We start from the raw sequence: 17,738 nt of genomic DNA, 5'->3' as shown, positions 1-17,738 counted from the left end.
CCAGTTTTTCCTAAATTTGTGTATAGAAAAGCACCTACGGTGAGATCAAAGGTGGTTAAAAGTGTATTAGATCCTCCCAGTCAGAATACATCACGTTTTTAAATGAAAAAGGTTTTTACCCATGTAGAAATTGCTACGCCTGTATAGCCACTAGAAAATCAAATATCAGACGTAAGAATTTTATTGCTAATACTACTGGATAAGAGTTTACCATTAAAGATTTTATTTCTTGTAAAACAGAAGGGGTAGTATACTGCTTAGAATGTGAATGTGGACTCCAATATATTGGCAGAACCAAAAGACCGCTATGGAAGAGACTTAGGGAGCATGTTCAAAATATTAGGAAGGGGTTCCCTAAGCATAATGTCTCAAGGCACTTTGCCACACATCACAATAAGGACCCCAGTAATATGAAATTCTGGGGTATAGAAAAATATAAAAGGCATTGGAGAGGCAGTAACAAAATTAGATCCCTCAGTCAAGCCGAATCACGGTGGATTTATTATATGAGAACGATGGTCCCTAGAGGGTTGAACGTTAAGTTCAACCTCAACTGTTTTATTAGTGATTTTTAATTTTATCATTGTGAGGTAAAAAGGATTGTTGGCTGTTTATTTTATCTAGATTATTATATATATATATATTTTATATATAATATATTATATATATTATAATTTATTTATTTATTTATTTTTTATGGAAGTATTGGTATTGATTTTTTATCTCAGTTTGCGATCTATGTAAATGTGTGGGTATATTGTATACATATGTGGTAATAGGGTTTTTTTTAGAATATTTGCATTTTCTACGGGTATTTTTTATATATTATTTGGATGTGTATATATTGGCTGTAATTATTGTTTATATACACATAGTTCATTCCCCCTTTTAAATATATTTTTCAATTATTCTTAATATGTACTTACCATGTTCAGAGTCACTTTTACTAATAAAGGGAATATATCCAAAAGAGATTTTAGTTAATTCAATAATTAAGGCTGCTTGGGGCCGTGAGCTGGATTTATGGGTATTTCCCTGGGTACAGAGGCTAGTTTAGTAGGAGCATACATCTTTAGGCTTCTACAAAATGTCAGCGGTTAACCAATAGAAAAAGAGGTGTGTCATACACCTATTCCGCTATAAAAGGAGCAGCTGTGTCTCCATGGCGATACCCCGAGGAAGTCACGAGACCACGTGACGTAACGCGTAGTTACTCCGATACGCAGCTTGCGGTACGAGTGACGCACTTCTGGTGGAGGACACCATCTTAGTACACCCAGTACACCCAGGAAGTACCACATGAATGCAGCATACCCACACACAGCAGGAGGAAGGGACTGCATGTTCATGTGAGTGTACTTCTTTTGTTCTTAATAAAAGACTGCATTAAATACTACACTATGGAGGATCTCTTTTATTACTCACTGGTATTGTGACTAATATACCCCACAGAGTACCTTTATAAAGGGCACAAGAGGAGGCATTGGAGGAGGAACAGGAGACCATAAGTGATCCTTGGCTTTCCGGAGATATAGTGGAAAAGGAGAGTTACTAGCCGGTGATGTGAAGGATCCAGAGTGATCCTGAATGCTTATTTGGCCCTTTGAGGTCGCATTAAGGAGGTGAGGAGGCACTGCAGCTGGAGTGGATAAAGAGTGTGCTGGTACTTGCACAAATTTACCACTTTATACACATTGCATGGTTTTTATAAACACTTATCATTTGTGATTCATGGACTAAAAAGTGTTTGGTTTAAAAGTTCTTTTCTTTGAGAAGGAATAAGGACACTTACACAAGTTTAATTTATTGTATATTTTGTGTGTGTATCACTATTGCAGGTCACCAAGGTGACCCTTTCACTAGTGTTGATCACTTTTATTTGTGTTATCACGTTTCTCACTAGTCACTATATTGATTATATGAATTTGTTGGTTTGTGATGTATTAGCACTATATATACTATATATATATTTATTTCAATTTATGTTTTTTGTAGTTAGCACTGCACCATTTATTTTAATTTTAACAATGCATTTTTGTCTACATAACTGCTCACTGGATATTTTCTCTTTTTCGGACCATTCTCTGTAAACCCTAGAGATGGTCGTGCACGAAAATCCCAGTAGATAAGAAGTTTTTTAAATACTCAGACCAGCCCGTCTGGCACCAATAACCATGCCACCTTCAAAGTCACTTAAATCCCCTTTTTTCCTCATTCTGATGCATGATTTAAACTTTAGCAAGTCATCTTCACCACATCTAGATGCCTAAATCCATTGAGTTGCTGCCATGTGATTGGCTGATTAGCAATTTGTGTTAACAAGCAATTGAACAGGTATACCTAATAAAGAGGCCAGTGAGTGCATATTACTGCTCCAGAAAACACATTTGATGGGCAGCAAATTGATGGCATGGGTTCAAAAAGCTTTCCATTCTTCATATTCAACATTTACCAGAGGCATCTCTATTCTGATTAGCAACTCTCTTCCTTGTGTCATTGATGTGGTCCACACAGACCCTCATGGGAAATATTCTATTCGTGTGTTGATGCTGTGGCACCTACATTGTGTACTTTCTGGTATGTATATTCCTTCACCGTTTTCATCTGAGCTTCTGTCTCTTATTCTGGAGAGGATCACCCCCTATTTTCCCGCTAAATTGTTATTGATGGGAGATTTTAATGCTATCCTCTCCCCGGACCTGGATAGACCCACACAACCTAAGTCCTTTTCTGGGGACCTATCTAATTCACCCCTGTCTGCTGCTCTGACGGAGATCTGGAGGTGAAAGCATCCCTCCACTAAGGTCTATTCCTGCTTCTCCACTTTATAAAATTATAAAATCTCTACTCATATTGATCAAGCTTTTGCTAATCCCTCAATGTTGGCTGATATAAAAGATGCTTTATATATCCCCAGTGGCCTGTCCATTCATAGTCCTTAGTACCAGGCCCTTAACAATAATGCCTGTTTGATATGGACTCACTGTACAAGAATTGCATCTACCACTGAGCTAAATATTCCCAATATCACAGCCTGCAGAATGGTGCCAAACTTTGGTACCTAAAAATCTCCATAGGCAACGCTTTAAAAGCTATCACAAGGAATGTTGTGAGAACAATAAGCAGTGACAAGTACTGAGAGATTTGGGGTCTATTAGACCCCAGCTCTCTCCTCTGCACTTAAAAGCATCTGGTCACACCATGATCAGTGTAATCAGAACCTTTCCCAAGCCAAAATGGCTTTGTTTAAATCTGGTGAAACCAGAAGTGACAAAATACTTGTCACTTCCAGTTTCTAATACCATAGGTTCTCAGGCTCCCCTATTAGGTGGGAGAGCTTGGGAAGGAGAGCGGCGGGAGGGGGTGCACCGCTCCCACTGCTTGTAAAGGCAATCCAGTGGCTAATTAGCCACTAGGATTGCTTTTACATTACAGAGTTGAAAAAAAAACGATACCAAGATGATGCCTGTAACTGCAGGCATCATCCCAGTATCTCCACTCAAAGGAAATATGTCCTGCGAACAGGAAGTGGTTAACCATTTGACGCCCGGCCTATGGCCAAATGGCGTCCGCAAAAATGCATTACCTTTCCGGGAGGCCGCCATATGGCGTCCTCCCACCCATGCACAGTTCGCGCGCTTGCAGAGCCGCGCAGCAGCGCGATCTGTCACCGGCCATGTACCTCGGACACGGCCGATGACAGATCTAAGTACCAGCCCCCGTTGCCAGTACCATGTGACCTGCTGTGACCAATCACAGCAGGTCACATGACAGTTGTATACAATGGATGGCTTCATTCATGCCATCCATTGTATACTAGTGTCTAGCTGTGAATGGTCACAGCTAATCACATGCACATATCATGTGATTAGCTGTGGCCAAATCACAGCTAAGCACAAAAAAAAAACCCTGAATGAATCAATGTCGTTCAGGTAAATGCTTGCTTATAGCAAAGTAATTCTTTGCTGTAAGCAAATTGTGTAAAAAAAAAAAATAAATAAAAATACTGATCACTTCCCCAAAGTAGTACAATGTTACTATGGTAACATTGTACTACTTTGGACATAGTGAAATATGAAAACGAAAATCTTACAAAAAAGAAAAACAATTTAATAAAAAATTTAAAATAAAAAAAAAATTTTTTTTTTTTTTCACGCTGTCACCAGTCAGTGTCCCTGATCACCGCCATGCCAGTTATATGATGACGCTGTACTGCACTGGTGACAGTATGTAAAAAAAAAATAGTGAAAATAATTATTTTTATTTTTTCATTTTCCGAAAATTTATGACAAAAAAAATACAACTTCAAAAAACTCGCCATGCCTCTTATGAAGTACGTCGGACTGTCTACTTTGCAAAAAGTGGTCATTTGGGGGATATCTGTACTATTCTGACATTCTTGGACCTCAAGAGATTAGATTGGCTGTCAGTACTTCAGGATTGATCAATATTCAGATCTATACCATAGTTTGTGAACTCTATAACTTTCCTACAAACTAAAAAATGCATCCTAATTTGGGTTATTTTCACCAAAGACATGTAGTAGAATACATCTTGGCCTAAATTTATGAAGAACAATTATTTATTTGCAAACTTTTATAACAGAAACAAAGAAAAACGTGTTTTTTTTCAAAATTTTCGATCTTTTTTGTTAATTTAGCAAAAATAAAAACCCCAGCAATGATTAAATACCACCAAAAAAAAACTCTAGTTGTGTGAAGAAAATGATAAAATTTTAGTTTGGGTACTATGTTGTATGACCGCGCAATTGTCATTCAAAGTGTGAGAGAGGTGTAAAATTGCACGGTATTGAATTGGTTAAACACCTGATCACCACTCTTCTAAATTATTTTCTAGGTCTTTCTGAGCAGAGAAACATATCACATCTACAAAGCAAGATGAGTATACTGTATAATTATTACATATACTGTACCAGCTAGGGTAGAAATTGCCAAGAGAATATGTAATATAACAGCACATCGAAACAACGATAGTCCATTTGCAGCCAATTTTCTGAATAACAATAGGAGGAACGAATATTGATGATATGATAAGTGCTCCGTAGATAATACTTAGGGAAGCTACTCCAAGACCTTCATCAGCATTCAGGCTGCTCTAAAAAAAAAAGAACAATAATCAAATATTGTGATACTATTAATTTTCTTAAAAACACTGAATTTTAAAAAAAACATTATATATACAGTTGTGACCAAAATTATTCAACCCCCAATGCTGTAAAGGGGTTTAGGGACTATAGTGTACATTTGGAATTGTATTCAGAATCAAATCCTACAAGGACGTTGTAACTACCCAAATGCAACTAAAATGACATCAATTGTTTATGTAATACAGTAGTAAATGGTTCTTATGTGGTTTCTTCATTGCCACAATTATTCAACCCCTTAAAGACTACCACTCTGAAGAACAGAGGTTCATACAGGTGCTTTCCATCAGGTATTGAAAACACCTGTGGATGTCACCGAGCAGCAATCAAGCATAATAAGCACCAATTAGGCAGCTTTAAAATGACTGTGATACTCAGCTCCTTCTAGACATTTACTGGTGTGGTTACAAACATGGTGAAGGCAAGAGAATGGTCCAGGAAGACAAGAGAAGAGGTGATTTCTCTTCACAGGAAGGGCAATGGCTATAAGAAGATTGCAAAGATGTTAAACATACCAAGAGACACCTTAGGAAGCATCATTCGCAAATTCAAGGCAAAGGGCACTGTTGAAACGCTACCTGGTCGTGGCAGAAAGAAGATGCTGACTTCGACTGCTGTGCGCTACCTGAAGCGTAGAGTGGAGAGAAGTCCCCGTGTGACTGCTGAGGAACTGAGAAAAGATTTGTCAGATGTGGGTACAGAAGTTTCAGCCCAGACAATAAGACGCACACTGCGTAATGAAGGCCTCCGTGCCAGAACTCCCAGGCGTACCCCCTTGCTGTCTCCAAAGAATAAGAAGAGTCGACTGCAGTATGCCAAAAGCCATGTGGACAAACCACAAAAGTTGTGGGATAGTGTTCTGTGGACTGATGAAACAAAATTAGAACTGTTTGGGCCCATGGATCAACGCTATGTTTGGAGGAGGAAGAACAAGGCCTATGATGAAAAGAACACCTTGCCTACTGTGAAGCATGGTGGAGGGTCAATCATGCTTTGGGGCTGTTTTGCTTCTGCAGGTACAGGGAAGCTTCAGCGTGTGCAAGGTACCATGAATTCTCTTCAGTACCAGGAGATATTGGATGGAAACGTGATGCAGTCCGTCACACACCTGAGGCTTGGGAGACGTTGGACCTTTCAACAGGACAATGATCCCAAGCATACCTCCAAGTCCACTAGAGCATGGTTGCAGAGGAAAGGCTGGAACATTTTGGAGTGGCCATCGCAGTCACCAGACTTAAATCCGATTGAGAACCTCTGGTGGGACTTAAAGAAAGCAGTTGCAGTGCGCAAGCCTAAGAATGTGACTGAACTGGAGGCCTTTGCCCATGAAGAATGGGCGAAGATACCCGTAGATCGCTGCAAGACACTTGTGTCAAGCTATGCTTCACGTTTAAAAGCTGTTATAACTGTAAAAGGATGCTGTACTAAGTACTAAGATTGAATGTCACTTGGGGGTTGAATAAAACTGATAATGCTGTGAGCACAGAAAAGACATTTGTGGTTATTTCATTATAACTGTTATGTTATATTTGTCTGACCTACAAGTGCCTCTTTAATGTAAATGTAAGCAAGATGACTGAATGATCAAAAGCAATGTCAAACTGGCCAAAACACTCAATTTCAGTGGGGGTTGAATAATTTTGGTCACAACTGTATACTGTGTGTGTATATACTGTATATATACATATATTCTATATTGTAGGGTTCAATATTGAGTTGGCCATGGAGGTGATTGGAACACCTGGAACACGTGTGTGTGTATACAGTGCATCCAGGAAGTATTCACAGTGCTATTAACTTTTGCCACATTTTGTTATGTTACAGCCTTATTCCAAAATGGATAAAATTCATTTTTTTCTCAACATTCTACAAACAATGCCCCATAATAACAACATGAAATCTTTGCAATTTATTAAAAAACCAAGTGTACATAAGTATTCACAGCCTTTGCCATCAAAATTGAGCTCTGGTGCATTCTGTTCCTACTGATCATCCTTGAGATGTTTCGACACCTTGATTGGAGTCCACCTGTGGGAAATTCAGTTATAGGTAAGGGGCGGGGCCAGTCGGGGACATCATCTGAGTGACCCCGCCCCATGTGACATCATTGCTGTCACATGGGGTGGGATCACATGCTTGATGTCCCCGGCTTGCCCCGCCCATTACCTATTTAAGAGCTGTCAGCGAACCTCTCTGCATAAGGTTGGCAGCCTCCGTCGGAAGCGGAACTTTTTTTTTTTTTTTTCGGGTCGCCAGCACCTGACACCATGATTGACATTAGATCTACTTTGGGGGACATTCTTTTATTAAAGGACTTGTCAAAGACTGTGTCCTGTGGTTTTTTTACACTACACTTTTTGTTTTTTTGTGAATTAGTAGCGGTACCATGTAGCGCATACTCATTCACAGATTCTGATAAGCCCCCCACCCGCAGACCCCCACAACCAACGACCAGGCTTGTGGGGAAGAGGCCCTTGTCCCCATCAACATGGGAACAAGAGGCTTTGGGGGGGAGCCCCCCAGCAGCAAAAAGCACCCCCCCATGCTGAGGGCATGTGGCCTGGTATGGTTCTGGGGGGGTCACTCGCTCGCCCCCCCCTTTCTTGACCTGCCGGGCTGCATGCTCGGATAAGGGTCTGGTATAGATTTTGGGGGGGGACTCCGCGCGGTTTTTTTAAAATTTTGGCGTGGAGTTACGCTTAATATCCATACCAGACCCGAAGGGCTTGGTATGGATGGGAGGGGGGACACCATGCTATTTTTTGTAATTATTTATTTAATTTACGGAAATTATTTAAAATTCAGCTGTCAGTGGGGAACCCCGCTGACAGTTGAAATATTAATGCAGGCCATAGACGAGTCAAAAACTGGCCATTTTTTTAAAAAAACACAAAAAACAAAAATCGGTCGTTCAATAGGCCAACGTTACCACCAACGGTAAAAAAAATTGGCCGATTTTCGTCCTGTCTACGGCCGGCATTTAATTACTTCTGTCCCTGCAGAGAGCTCCGCTATTATATTTGACATGAAAAAGTATTGCGGTTGCAACAATGTATCCATTTGTATCCATTTTGGATACAGATGTTTTTATTTGGATACAAATAGATACATTGTTGCAACCGCAATACTTTTTCATGTCAAATGTAATAGCGGACTGGAATTCTTCTTCTTTTTCTTCTTTTTCTTTTTCAAATTCTTTTTCTTCTTCTTCTTTTTCTTTTCTTATTTATCTTCTTCTTTATCTTCTTCTTTTCCTTCTTCTTGCAGGCCACAGCTCAAGCGCAGATTTTTTATCGGTAATAAGATCTGCCGATTTTTTTCCAACTTCACCGATAAAAAAAATGTGCTAAAACCCAGAAAACGGACGACCAATTAACCCATTAACGGTGCGAAAATCAGCCGATTGTGTGTTATGTAGTCTATGGCCTACATAACACATGGTTGTCACTACTAAAATCCCACATGAGTTATTGTTGCAGCCGTCAACGGGTTTCCCCACTGACGGCTGAATTTTAAATAATTTCCGTAAATTAAATAAATAATAAAAAAATGGCGTGGGGTCCCCCCTCCCATCCATACCAAGCCCTTCGGGTCTGGTATGGATATTAAGGGGTAACTCCATGCCAAAATTTAAAAAACAACCGCGTGGAGTCCCCCCCAAAATCCAAGCCAGACCCTTATCCGAGCATGCAGGCCGGCAGGTCAGGAAAGGGGGGGACGAGCGAGCGCCCTCCCTCCTGAACCATACCAGGCCACATGCCCTCAACATGGGGGGTGCTTTGGGGCAGGGGGGGCTCCCCCCCAAAGCACCTTGTCCCCATGTTGATGGGGACAAGGGTCTCTTCCTCACAACCCTGGACGGTGGTTGCGGGGGTCTGCAGGCGGGGGGCTTATCAGAATCTGGAAGCCCCCTTTAACAAGGGGGCCCCCAGTTCCCGCCCCCCCCCCCTACGTGGATGAGTATGCTATACATGGTACCGCTACTAATTCACAAAAAAACAAAAAGTGTAGTGTAAAAAACCACAGGACAGGGTCTTTGACAAGTCCTTTAATAAAACAATGTCCCCCGAAGTAGATCCAACTTCAATCACAGTGTCAGGCGCCGGCGACCCGAAAAAAGAAAAAAAAAAACGTTCTTCTCCCGATGGAAGCTTACCAGCCTTATATGCAGTGAACCAGGGTGACAGTTTTTAAATAGGTAAGGGGTGGGGCCAGCCGGGTACATCATCTGAGTGACCCCGCCCCATGTGACATCATTGCTGTCACATGGGGTGGGATCACATGCTTGATGTCCCCGGCTGGCGCCGCCCCTTACCTATTTAAGAACTGTCACCCTGGCTCAATGCATAAGGCTGGTGAGCCTCCGTCGGGAGCGGAACATTTTTTTTTTCTTTCTTTTTTCGGGTCACCGGCGCCTGACACCGTGATTGACGTTGGAGATCTACTTCAGGGGACATTCTTTTATTAAAGGACTTGTCAAAGACTGTGTCCTGTGGTTTTTTACACTACACTTTTTGTTTTTTTGTGAATTAGTAACGGTACCATGTACAGCATACTCATTCACGTAGGGGGGGGGGCAGGATCTTCCAGAGTCTGATAAGCACCCCGCCCGCAGACCCCCACAATAACTGGCCAGGGTTGTGGAAAAGAGGCCCTTGTCCCCATCAACACGGGGACAAGGTGCTTTGGGGGGGGAACCCCCCTGCCCCAAAGCACCCCCCCATGTTGAGGGCATGTGGCCTGGTATGGTTCAGGAGGAGGCACTCGCTCGTCCCCCCCCCCTTTCCTGACCTGCCGGGCTGCATGCTTGGATAAGGGTCTGGCATGGATTTTGGGGGAAACCCCACGCCATTTTGTTTTTAATTTTGGCGTGGAGTTACCCCTTAATATCCATACCAGACCTGAAGGGCTTGGTATGGATAGAAGGGGGGGACCCCACGCCGTTTTTTTAAAAAAAAAAAATTTATAATTCCCTACAATGCTTTTACATTCAACTGTCAGTGGGGAACTCCGCCAACAGCTGAAACATAAACGCTGCATTGGTTTTCACTACTAAAACGCTGCATGAGTTAATAAAATAACTCATGCGGAATTTTAGTAGCAACAACCATGTGTTAATGTTTCAGCTGTCAGCGGGGTTCCAGCTGAATGTAAAATAATTCCCGTAAATTAAATATATAATTAAAAAAACAGCATGGGGTCCCCCCTCCCATCCATACCAAGCCCTTCAGGTCTGGTATGGATTAAGGGGAAACTCCACGCTGAAATTATTCTGATAAGCTCCCTTACCCCAAAGCACCCCCCCCCTCCTGTTGAGGGCATGTGGCCTGGTATAGTTCAGGAGGGGGGGCGCTGTTTTTTTTTAATTTTGGCGTGGAGTTACCCCTTAATATCCATGCCAGACCCCAAGGCTTCATGTGAATGGGAGGGGGGACCCCATGCCGTTTTTTTTTTACATTTTGACATGGAGTTACCCCTTAAGATCCATACCAGATCCGAAGGGCTTGGTGTGGATGGGAGGGGGGATCCCACAATGTTTTTTATTTATTATGGTGCTGGTTTTTAAATGTAATTCTCCCTTTTTTTTCTTCACTATAGCTCAGAAATTCAGCTGTCACTTCCCCAGCTAAAAGAAAGTTTTCTTTGAATTTATATCCCTAAAGGAAACAATGTTTACTTTGAGTTTATTAACCACTTGCCCTCCTGAGGATTTACCCCCCTTCCTGACCAGGCCTCTTTTTGCTACTCGGCGCTGCACTAATTCAACTGATAATTGTGCGGTCATGCAATGCTGCATCCAAACAAAATTTACGCCCTTTTTTTCACAAAAATAGAGCTTTCTTTCAGGTATTTGATCACCTGTGCGCTTTCTATTTTTAACGCTATAAACAAAAAAAGACCAAAAATTTTGAAGAAAAACAATATTTTTTACTTTCAGCTATAAAAAATATATAGTAAACTCAAAGTTAGTTATAAATTTAGGCCAAAATGTATTCTGCTACATGTTTTTGGTAAAAAAAATCCCAATAAGTGTATATTGATTGCTTTGTGTGAAAGTTATAGCGTCTACAAACTATGGTATAGATACGGCAATTTACGCCATTTTTTTGCTATACAGCTCTGTGCTAGTTTAACGGACAATTGCACGGTACATAAATGAAATTTTTGTCCTTCTTTTCACACAAATAGAGCTTTCTTTTGGTGGTATTTGATCACCTGTACACTTTTTATTTTTGGCGCTATAACGAAAAAAAGTTTTGAAGAAAAAAAAAATTTTTGAAAAAAACAATATTTTCTCATTTCGGTCATAAAAAATATTCAAAAAAACAAATATTTCGTCATAAATTTAGGCCAAAATGTATTTTGCTACATGTTTTTGGTTAAAAATTCCAAATAAGTGTATATTGATTGCTTTGTGTGAAAGTTATAGCGTCTACAAAATATGGTATAGATAATAGAATTTACACAGCTTTTACTTTCTGACTGCTTATCACTTTTTTTGCGGTGCTAAAATACCAGCATAGTACAAACACCCTCAAATGACCCCTTTTCGTAAAGTAGACACCCTAAGCTATCTGCTGAAAGGCATATTGAGTCCATGGAAGATTTATTTATTTTCCACAAGTTTCTGGAAAATGACAAAACATTTTTTTCGTTTTTTACAAGAAGTTGTCATTTAAATGATTTATTTCTCGCACAAGCCATGGGTATATGTGGAATTACACCCCAAAATACATTCTGCTACTTCTACCGAGTATGGGGATACCACGTGTGTGAGATTTTTTGGGAGTCTAGCTATATACAGGAGCCTGAAATCCAATGACCACTTTGAAAGCCTGAAGGTGCGTAACTTCCTCATTACACTTCCTCATTACCTATCACAGTTTCGAAGGCCCTGACATACCAGGATAGCACCAAACCCCCACCAAATGACCCCTTTCTGGAAAGTAGACACCGCAAGGAATTTAAAAAGAGGCATGGAAAGTATTTTGCAGATCTCATTTTTTCTCACAAGGTTTTGAAATATAAAAAAAGAATAGAAAAAATATGTTTTTGTTTTTTTTCTTCATTTTCCAAAAACTTGTGGCAACAAATGAGATTTGCAAAATACTTACTGTGCTTTTTATCAAATTCCTTGGGGTGTCTTATTTCCAAAAAGGGGTCATTTGGGGGGGTTAGCTGCTATCCTGGCATTTCAGGGCCTCCGAAACTGTGATAGGTAGTCTGGAAGTGTAATGAGGAAATAAGCCCTTTAAAAGCCTGAAAGTGCTTATTGGATTTTGGGGTCCTGTTCTTGGCTAGACTGCCAAAACGTCTTTCACATGTGGTACCCCTATACTCGGGAGAAGTAGCAGAATGTATTTTGGGGAGTAATTCCACATATGCCCATGGCATGTGTGAGCAGTAAATCATTTAAGTGACAATTTTGTGTAAAAAAAAAAAAAAAACCGGCACAGGGTCAAGGCTTGTCCACACAGGTGTGCGCGCATGGGAGGGGCAATTTTTTTTTTTTTTTAGTTATTTTGTTTCTTTTTTTATTATGTTTACATTTGTACCTTTCTTTTTTTTTTTGATCACTTTTAATGCTATAACAGGGAATGCAAATATCCCCTATAACTTCAATGGGCATTGTCATATATTCTTTTTTGAGAAATCTGGGGTCTATCAGGCTCTAGAAATCTCCTCTGCCCTTACATTATCTAATCAAACCAAAATCAGTGTGATCAGATGCTTTCCCAATTTAAAAATTTATATCCTGTGAAACTGAAGTGATGAAATGCTTGTAGCTTCCGAATTCTTAGGCTATAGAGATGATTGGCACCATTCTGGTCTCCAATTAGCTCTATGGTCAGCTGGTAGAAACACTGGCTGCATTCTCAGGTTCCCCCGATGGCACACGACTGCCTGAGAAGGCCGTGGAAAGCAGCGGGGGAGGGGGGGCATCATCTCCGGCTGCTTGTAAAAGCAATCCTGCAGCTAATTAGCCACTAGGATTGCTTTTACATGAAAGCCGGTCACTGGCTGAAAAAAATAATATGGTGCAGCTTTAGGCATCATCCTGGTATAACCATTCACATTCCAGTGATGTACCAGTACGTACGGTAGCTGGTCCTTGTTGGGTATATATACTATGTTCTTTTTTTTTTGTATGCAGCCTGTAGATTGAATGACAAAAATGAGAAGAAATCCCTGCCAGAAAAAGTGTGTGGTATGCCCACCATTAGAATATACCGCCCTGCATCCACCCACTTCTAATGGTGGGCACACATTAGGTCACACTTTGCCACAAGCGCCATTTCCAAGATTGTACAAATGTCTAAATAGTGGCACGCTTGAATAAAAATTGTCCACGTATAAGTGGTACCCCATATGGAAAAAGGATGACACCAAGTCCCAAACTATCTTGCCACTGCTCCCTATGTAGTCTGGGCATCCAGGGGGCTCCACGTGACTATCTTTTCCCTCGTAAATCCAAAACTTATAAGTATAGCCTGTTGCCCTCTCACAGGTCTTCTACATCTTGACCCCATATCTGATACGCTTGCAGGGGAGAAATTGTTTGAATGCAAGGCAGCCAGAAAAATTAATGAGGGACTCCTCAACGCAGATATTTTGCTGGGGAGTATAGACATCTGCAATTTTTTGGTTAAGGTGATTTGCGAGGGGCTGAATTTTGTGGAGCCAGTCAAATTCAGCGTCAACCCGAAGATGACACAGTATATTGTCGTTGAAATGCATAAAACACATTATACTCTCATATCTATGCCTGGCCATGGCAGCATAGAACACGGGCATATGATGAATCTGGTCTGCGGACCAATACAACCGCAATTCATTTCTTTTAGTAATGCCCATGTTGAGGGTTAGGCCCAAAAAAAATGTAAATTCGAAAACCGTAATCAGTTTTCATGCGACTGGTCTGGCAAGGTTTGAATTTGGGATGGCGGCGATAAATTGTGCATATAAATTGCTTTGATCCACAATCAATGCATACAGATATTCCGTGAAAAACAGCTCCAAAAATCAAGGAAAGAAGAAAGACCAAGATGTACTAGACCGCTGGTACTCGCCAGTTCACCAAAAGGTAGCGCGGAACTAGTACTGGCACTCTGCTGCATATGAGAGTCCTCAACATTTACCGGAAAGTGCTAACAGAGATCAGGCCTGATTCTGCGAACACTGCGGTTTTGTGTGCAATGTATCAAGTGACAGGGACCTACTGACACTGCACTTGCTGGGGAAGAAGGGGGGGGGGTAAGCGTAGGGGCTAAATGCAGGTGCTGGCAGGTGGCGGGGCTGATCCCGCTAACGCTGCGTTTTTGGGGATGCTATACTAATGTGAACGCTGGTATACGTAGTGCTGATCTGATCAAAGATATTGACCCGTTCAGACACTATGCTAGCAATGGAGATTTATTGTGTATGCGCGTGCTGCTGGCAATCAAGGGGTTAAATGTGATGACTGGTGTACTGACGGGCAATCTGACACTATCTGGGAGGGGCGTGAAAACCATGGGAGCGCAAATCATGTATATATATATATATATATATATATGTGATTTTGCGCACCCATGCCGCCCTGTAATAGTATTTCTGCTATAGGGTGGTCAGGAAGCGGTTACAGAAGAGGTTTGTGTTACGGTGCTGCGTTACTTTAACTGACAATTGCGTGGTCATGAAACACTGCACCCAAATTAAATTTACGTCCTTTTTTCCACAAATTGAGCTTTCTTTCGGTGGTATTTGATCGGCTGTGCGTTTTTTATTTTTTGCGCTATAAAAAAAAGGCTGACAATTTTGAGAAACAAATATATATATTTTGGACTTTTTGCTATAAAACATGTCCAGTAAAAAAATTGAAAAATCAAATTTCGTCATAAATTTCGGCCAAAGTGCATTCTGCAACATTTCTTTGCTAAAAAAAAAAACCCAATAGGTGTAAATTAATTGGTTTATGTGAAAGTTATAGCGTTTACAAATGGCGGGAAAGATACTGGGATTTAAAAAAAAATTTTATACTAATAATGGCGACTTATAGCGGCGATCAGTGACTTATGGCGGCGATCAGCGACTTATGCCAGGACAGCGGGACTGCGGCGGATATTCTGACACTGGGGGGGAACTGACTTGGGATCACTGACATCCCCAGTGACACCAATACAGTGATCAGTGCAAAAAAAAAAAACACTGACACTGTACTAATGGCACTGGGGAGGAAGGGGTTAATTTTTTTATTCAATGAAAGGGTAACTGTGTGAGGGGAGTTTTTTACTAGGGGGCGGGGGTGTGTACTGCACAAGAACACGCTGATCCGGAGAGATAAACTCTTCTCTCCGGATCAGCATGTCAGGAGCTGACAGAGAACTGACTGAAAGCAGAGGTGCAGTGTAAACACTGCAGCCGTGCTCTCTGTCAGTGATTGCCGCTAATCACCGGGACACGGCAGGTAATGACCGGCCGTGACCCGGCAACTGACACCCACGATCGGCGGCGCAGGTAGAGCGCGCCCCCTACCTGTTTTGCAAAAGCACGTTTTAAAACGTGGTTTTGCGCAGCCGTGCCGCCCTGCCATCGTATTTCTACAGTGGCTGGTCGGCAAGAAGTTAAAAGATACAAAGTTTTCTAAAACGCCGGGGAAAGTGACATCTAAGCTTGTGAACTATAGTGAAGAAAAAAAAAGGCTGGCATTTGCATTTAAAAATCAGTGCTGACATACACTTTGTATTGCGAAAAAAATTATTAACACTTGTGTAAACTGAGGCATTATTTTCAATGGATTTTTATTCGTAAACTGAAAATTACGTTAACCGAGGCGTTGGGAAACCGCGGTACACCTGTATTAGTATTGCAATCCTTTGTATTGGGATACATAGAACCAACATACATCTGAATTGGTAACATAGTACAACATTTGTTTCACATTTGAGATATCTGGCTAGTTACACTAACCTTGCCCAGGGACTTAGGGTTGATTCACACCACAGAAATACAGGCAAGATTAGTGCTCAACAGCTCTGTGGATTAGTGGTTAGCACTGCTTCCTTACAACGCTAGGGTTGTCGGTTTGAATCCCAACCACGGCAATGAATTTGCATGATCTCCATGTAACTACCCTAACATACATGTGCTGGTGGCAGCATCTTTGCTTTCTGTCTAAATGATCCCTAGAATGTGAATTAGAATGAGGCCTTGTTTGTTCAAACACCTTTAAATTTGCACCTTATGTGAATGTCAAACAATGGGATGAGATAAGGGCCTGGACTAATGATTGATTTGATACTGCTGGTTTGCACTCTACCCCCTTTTGGGAAGGTTTGTCAAACCAAGAGAAGAGTGAGTGAGAGAGAGAAAAGGATTTAGAAAAAAAAATTAATAAAACAATGGCATGGAGTCCCGTCCCCCCCCAAATCCATAACAGACCTTATCCGAGCATGCAGATACCGCATGCCTTTAAAGATTTATTTGTTGAATTGCCTGCTTGGTTCACACTAGATGCGATTTAAAATTGTGACTATTGTTGGCAATTTCACCGTGTTTTCTGTAGATTTACCAATGAGTTATTCCGTTTTCAATTGTGTTTTGCATTGCGATTTCTATTGTAGTCTATATGTGAAATCGCTACAAAATGCAGAAAAAGTTAGACAAGAACAACTTTTGAAATTGTGCTGCAGAAAATCGCTTACATTAAGACACTCACATCCACATTCATTATATCCGATATCAGGTCCAATTTCAATTCTCAAATCGCACCTAAAATCGTGCACCCTGGATGCAACTTGGCAGGCGATTTGCATGCCCTGCGACTTGCAAATCACATACCAAATTGCAAGTAGTGTATTCATTACTTTAGAAATTGTTGCGGCTCCGACCAAGTTTGAACCACACCAATATAAACGCTCTAATAGCGGTCACATTGAGTGTGACTTGGCATGTGATTTGCATGACATGCGACTTGCAAATCATATGCCAAGTCGCACCCTATTGTCTGCTATTAGAGTAGTCACATGGGTGCATTTCCGACACTAATTTCTAAAGCAGTAAATGTACTACTTTTGTGGCGATTTGCATAGATATCTGTGTCAGATGTCTTGCAAATCGCAAGGAAATCGGCATCATCACTGTATGTCGCACAATTTCTAAATCAGCGTTGATGTGAGGTGTAAGGCCTTTTTATGTTTGATTTCCAAAGTGTTTTTCTGATTTATGGGAAATGCCGCATACTAGCAAAAGTGAATTGACATTTTCAGTATTGCATGCGAGATGTGGTCATGTGACCGCCTTAACTCATGCGATAATCTGGAGTGAATTGTGCCCATAGTGCAAAGAAATATTGCCAATAGGGTTTCCTTTCACATCCCTGTTCAATGTTCTGTTGTATGCTGCACAGGTACATTTCACTGTGGCTTTCTTTCGGACTCTGATTTGTGGGGCCTGTATACCAAGGGTTAATGCAAGTGGGAAGAGAATTAATTAGGTGCAAACACTTTCTCTGACCAAATTAATGATAGTGGTGGGTGTGGCCTACCTTATATAAAGAGTTGCAGTAGCCACTGATTTAGCCTTGTACAGGCCA

The 17,738-nt window shown here is 41.1% G+C and overlaps 2 protein-coding genes across 4 annotated transcripts in view; one reads left to right on the top strand and one right to left on the bottom strand.

Annotated features, from left to right (window-relative positions):
• The window catches only part of UNC93A (unc-93 homolog A), a 729,857-nt gene that overhangs the window by 603,566 nt on the left and 108,553 nt on the right, over positions 1 to 17,738 (bottom strand). For both annotated transcript variants that reach the window (XM_089660014.1, XM_089660015.1), the window contains exon 2: positions 4,934 to 5,115. In XM_089660014.1, coding sequence (XP_089516140.1) covers positions 4,934 to 5,115 — 182 coding nt within the window. The remainder of the gene's footprint in view (positions 1 to 4,933; positions 5,116 to 17,738) is intronic.
• LOC149438297 (uncharacterized) overlaps positions 1 to 17,738 on the top strand; it is a 77,313-nt gene that overhangs the window by 12,256 nt on the left and 47,319 nt on the right. The gene's annotated exons all lie outside the window — the stretch shown is intronic.

Source organism: Staurois parvus, unplaced genomic scaffold (assembly GCF_062004578.1).
Source record: "Staurois parvus isolate SC_StPar_1 unplaced genomic scaffold, SC_StPar_1.0 ptg001196l, whole genome shotgun sequence".
Classification (NCBI taxonomy): Eukaryota; Metazoa; Chordata; class Amphibia; order Anura; family Ranidae; genus Staurois; species Staurois parvus.
Note: the sequence above shows the minus strand (reverse complement) of the source record. Positions and strands in the feature narration are given on the sequence as shown.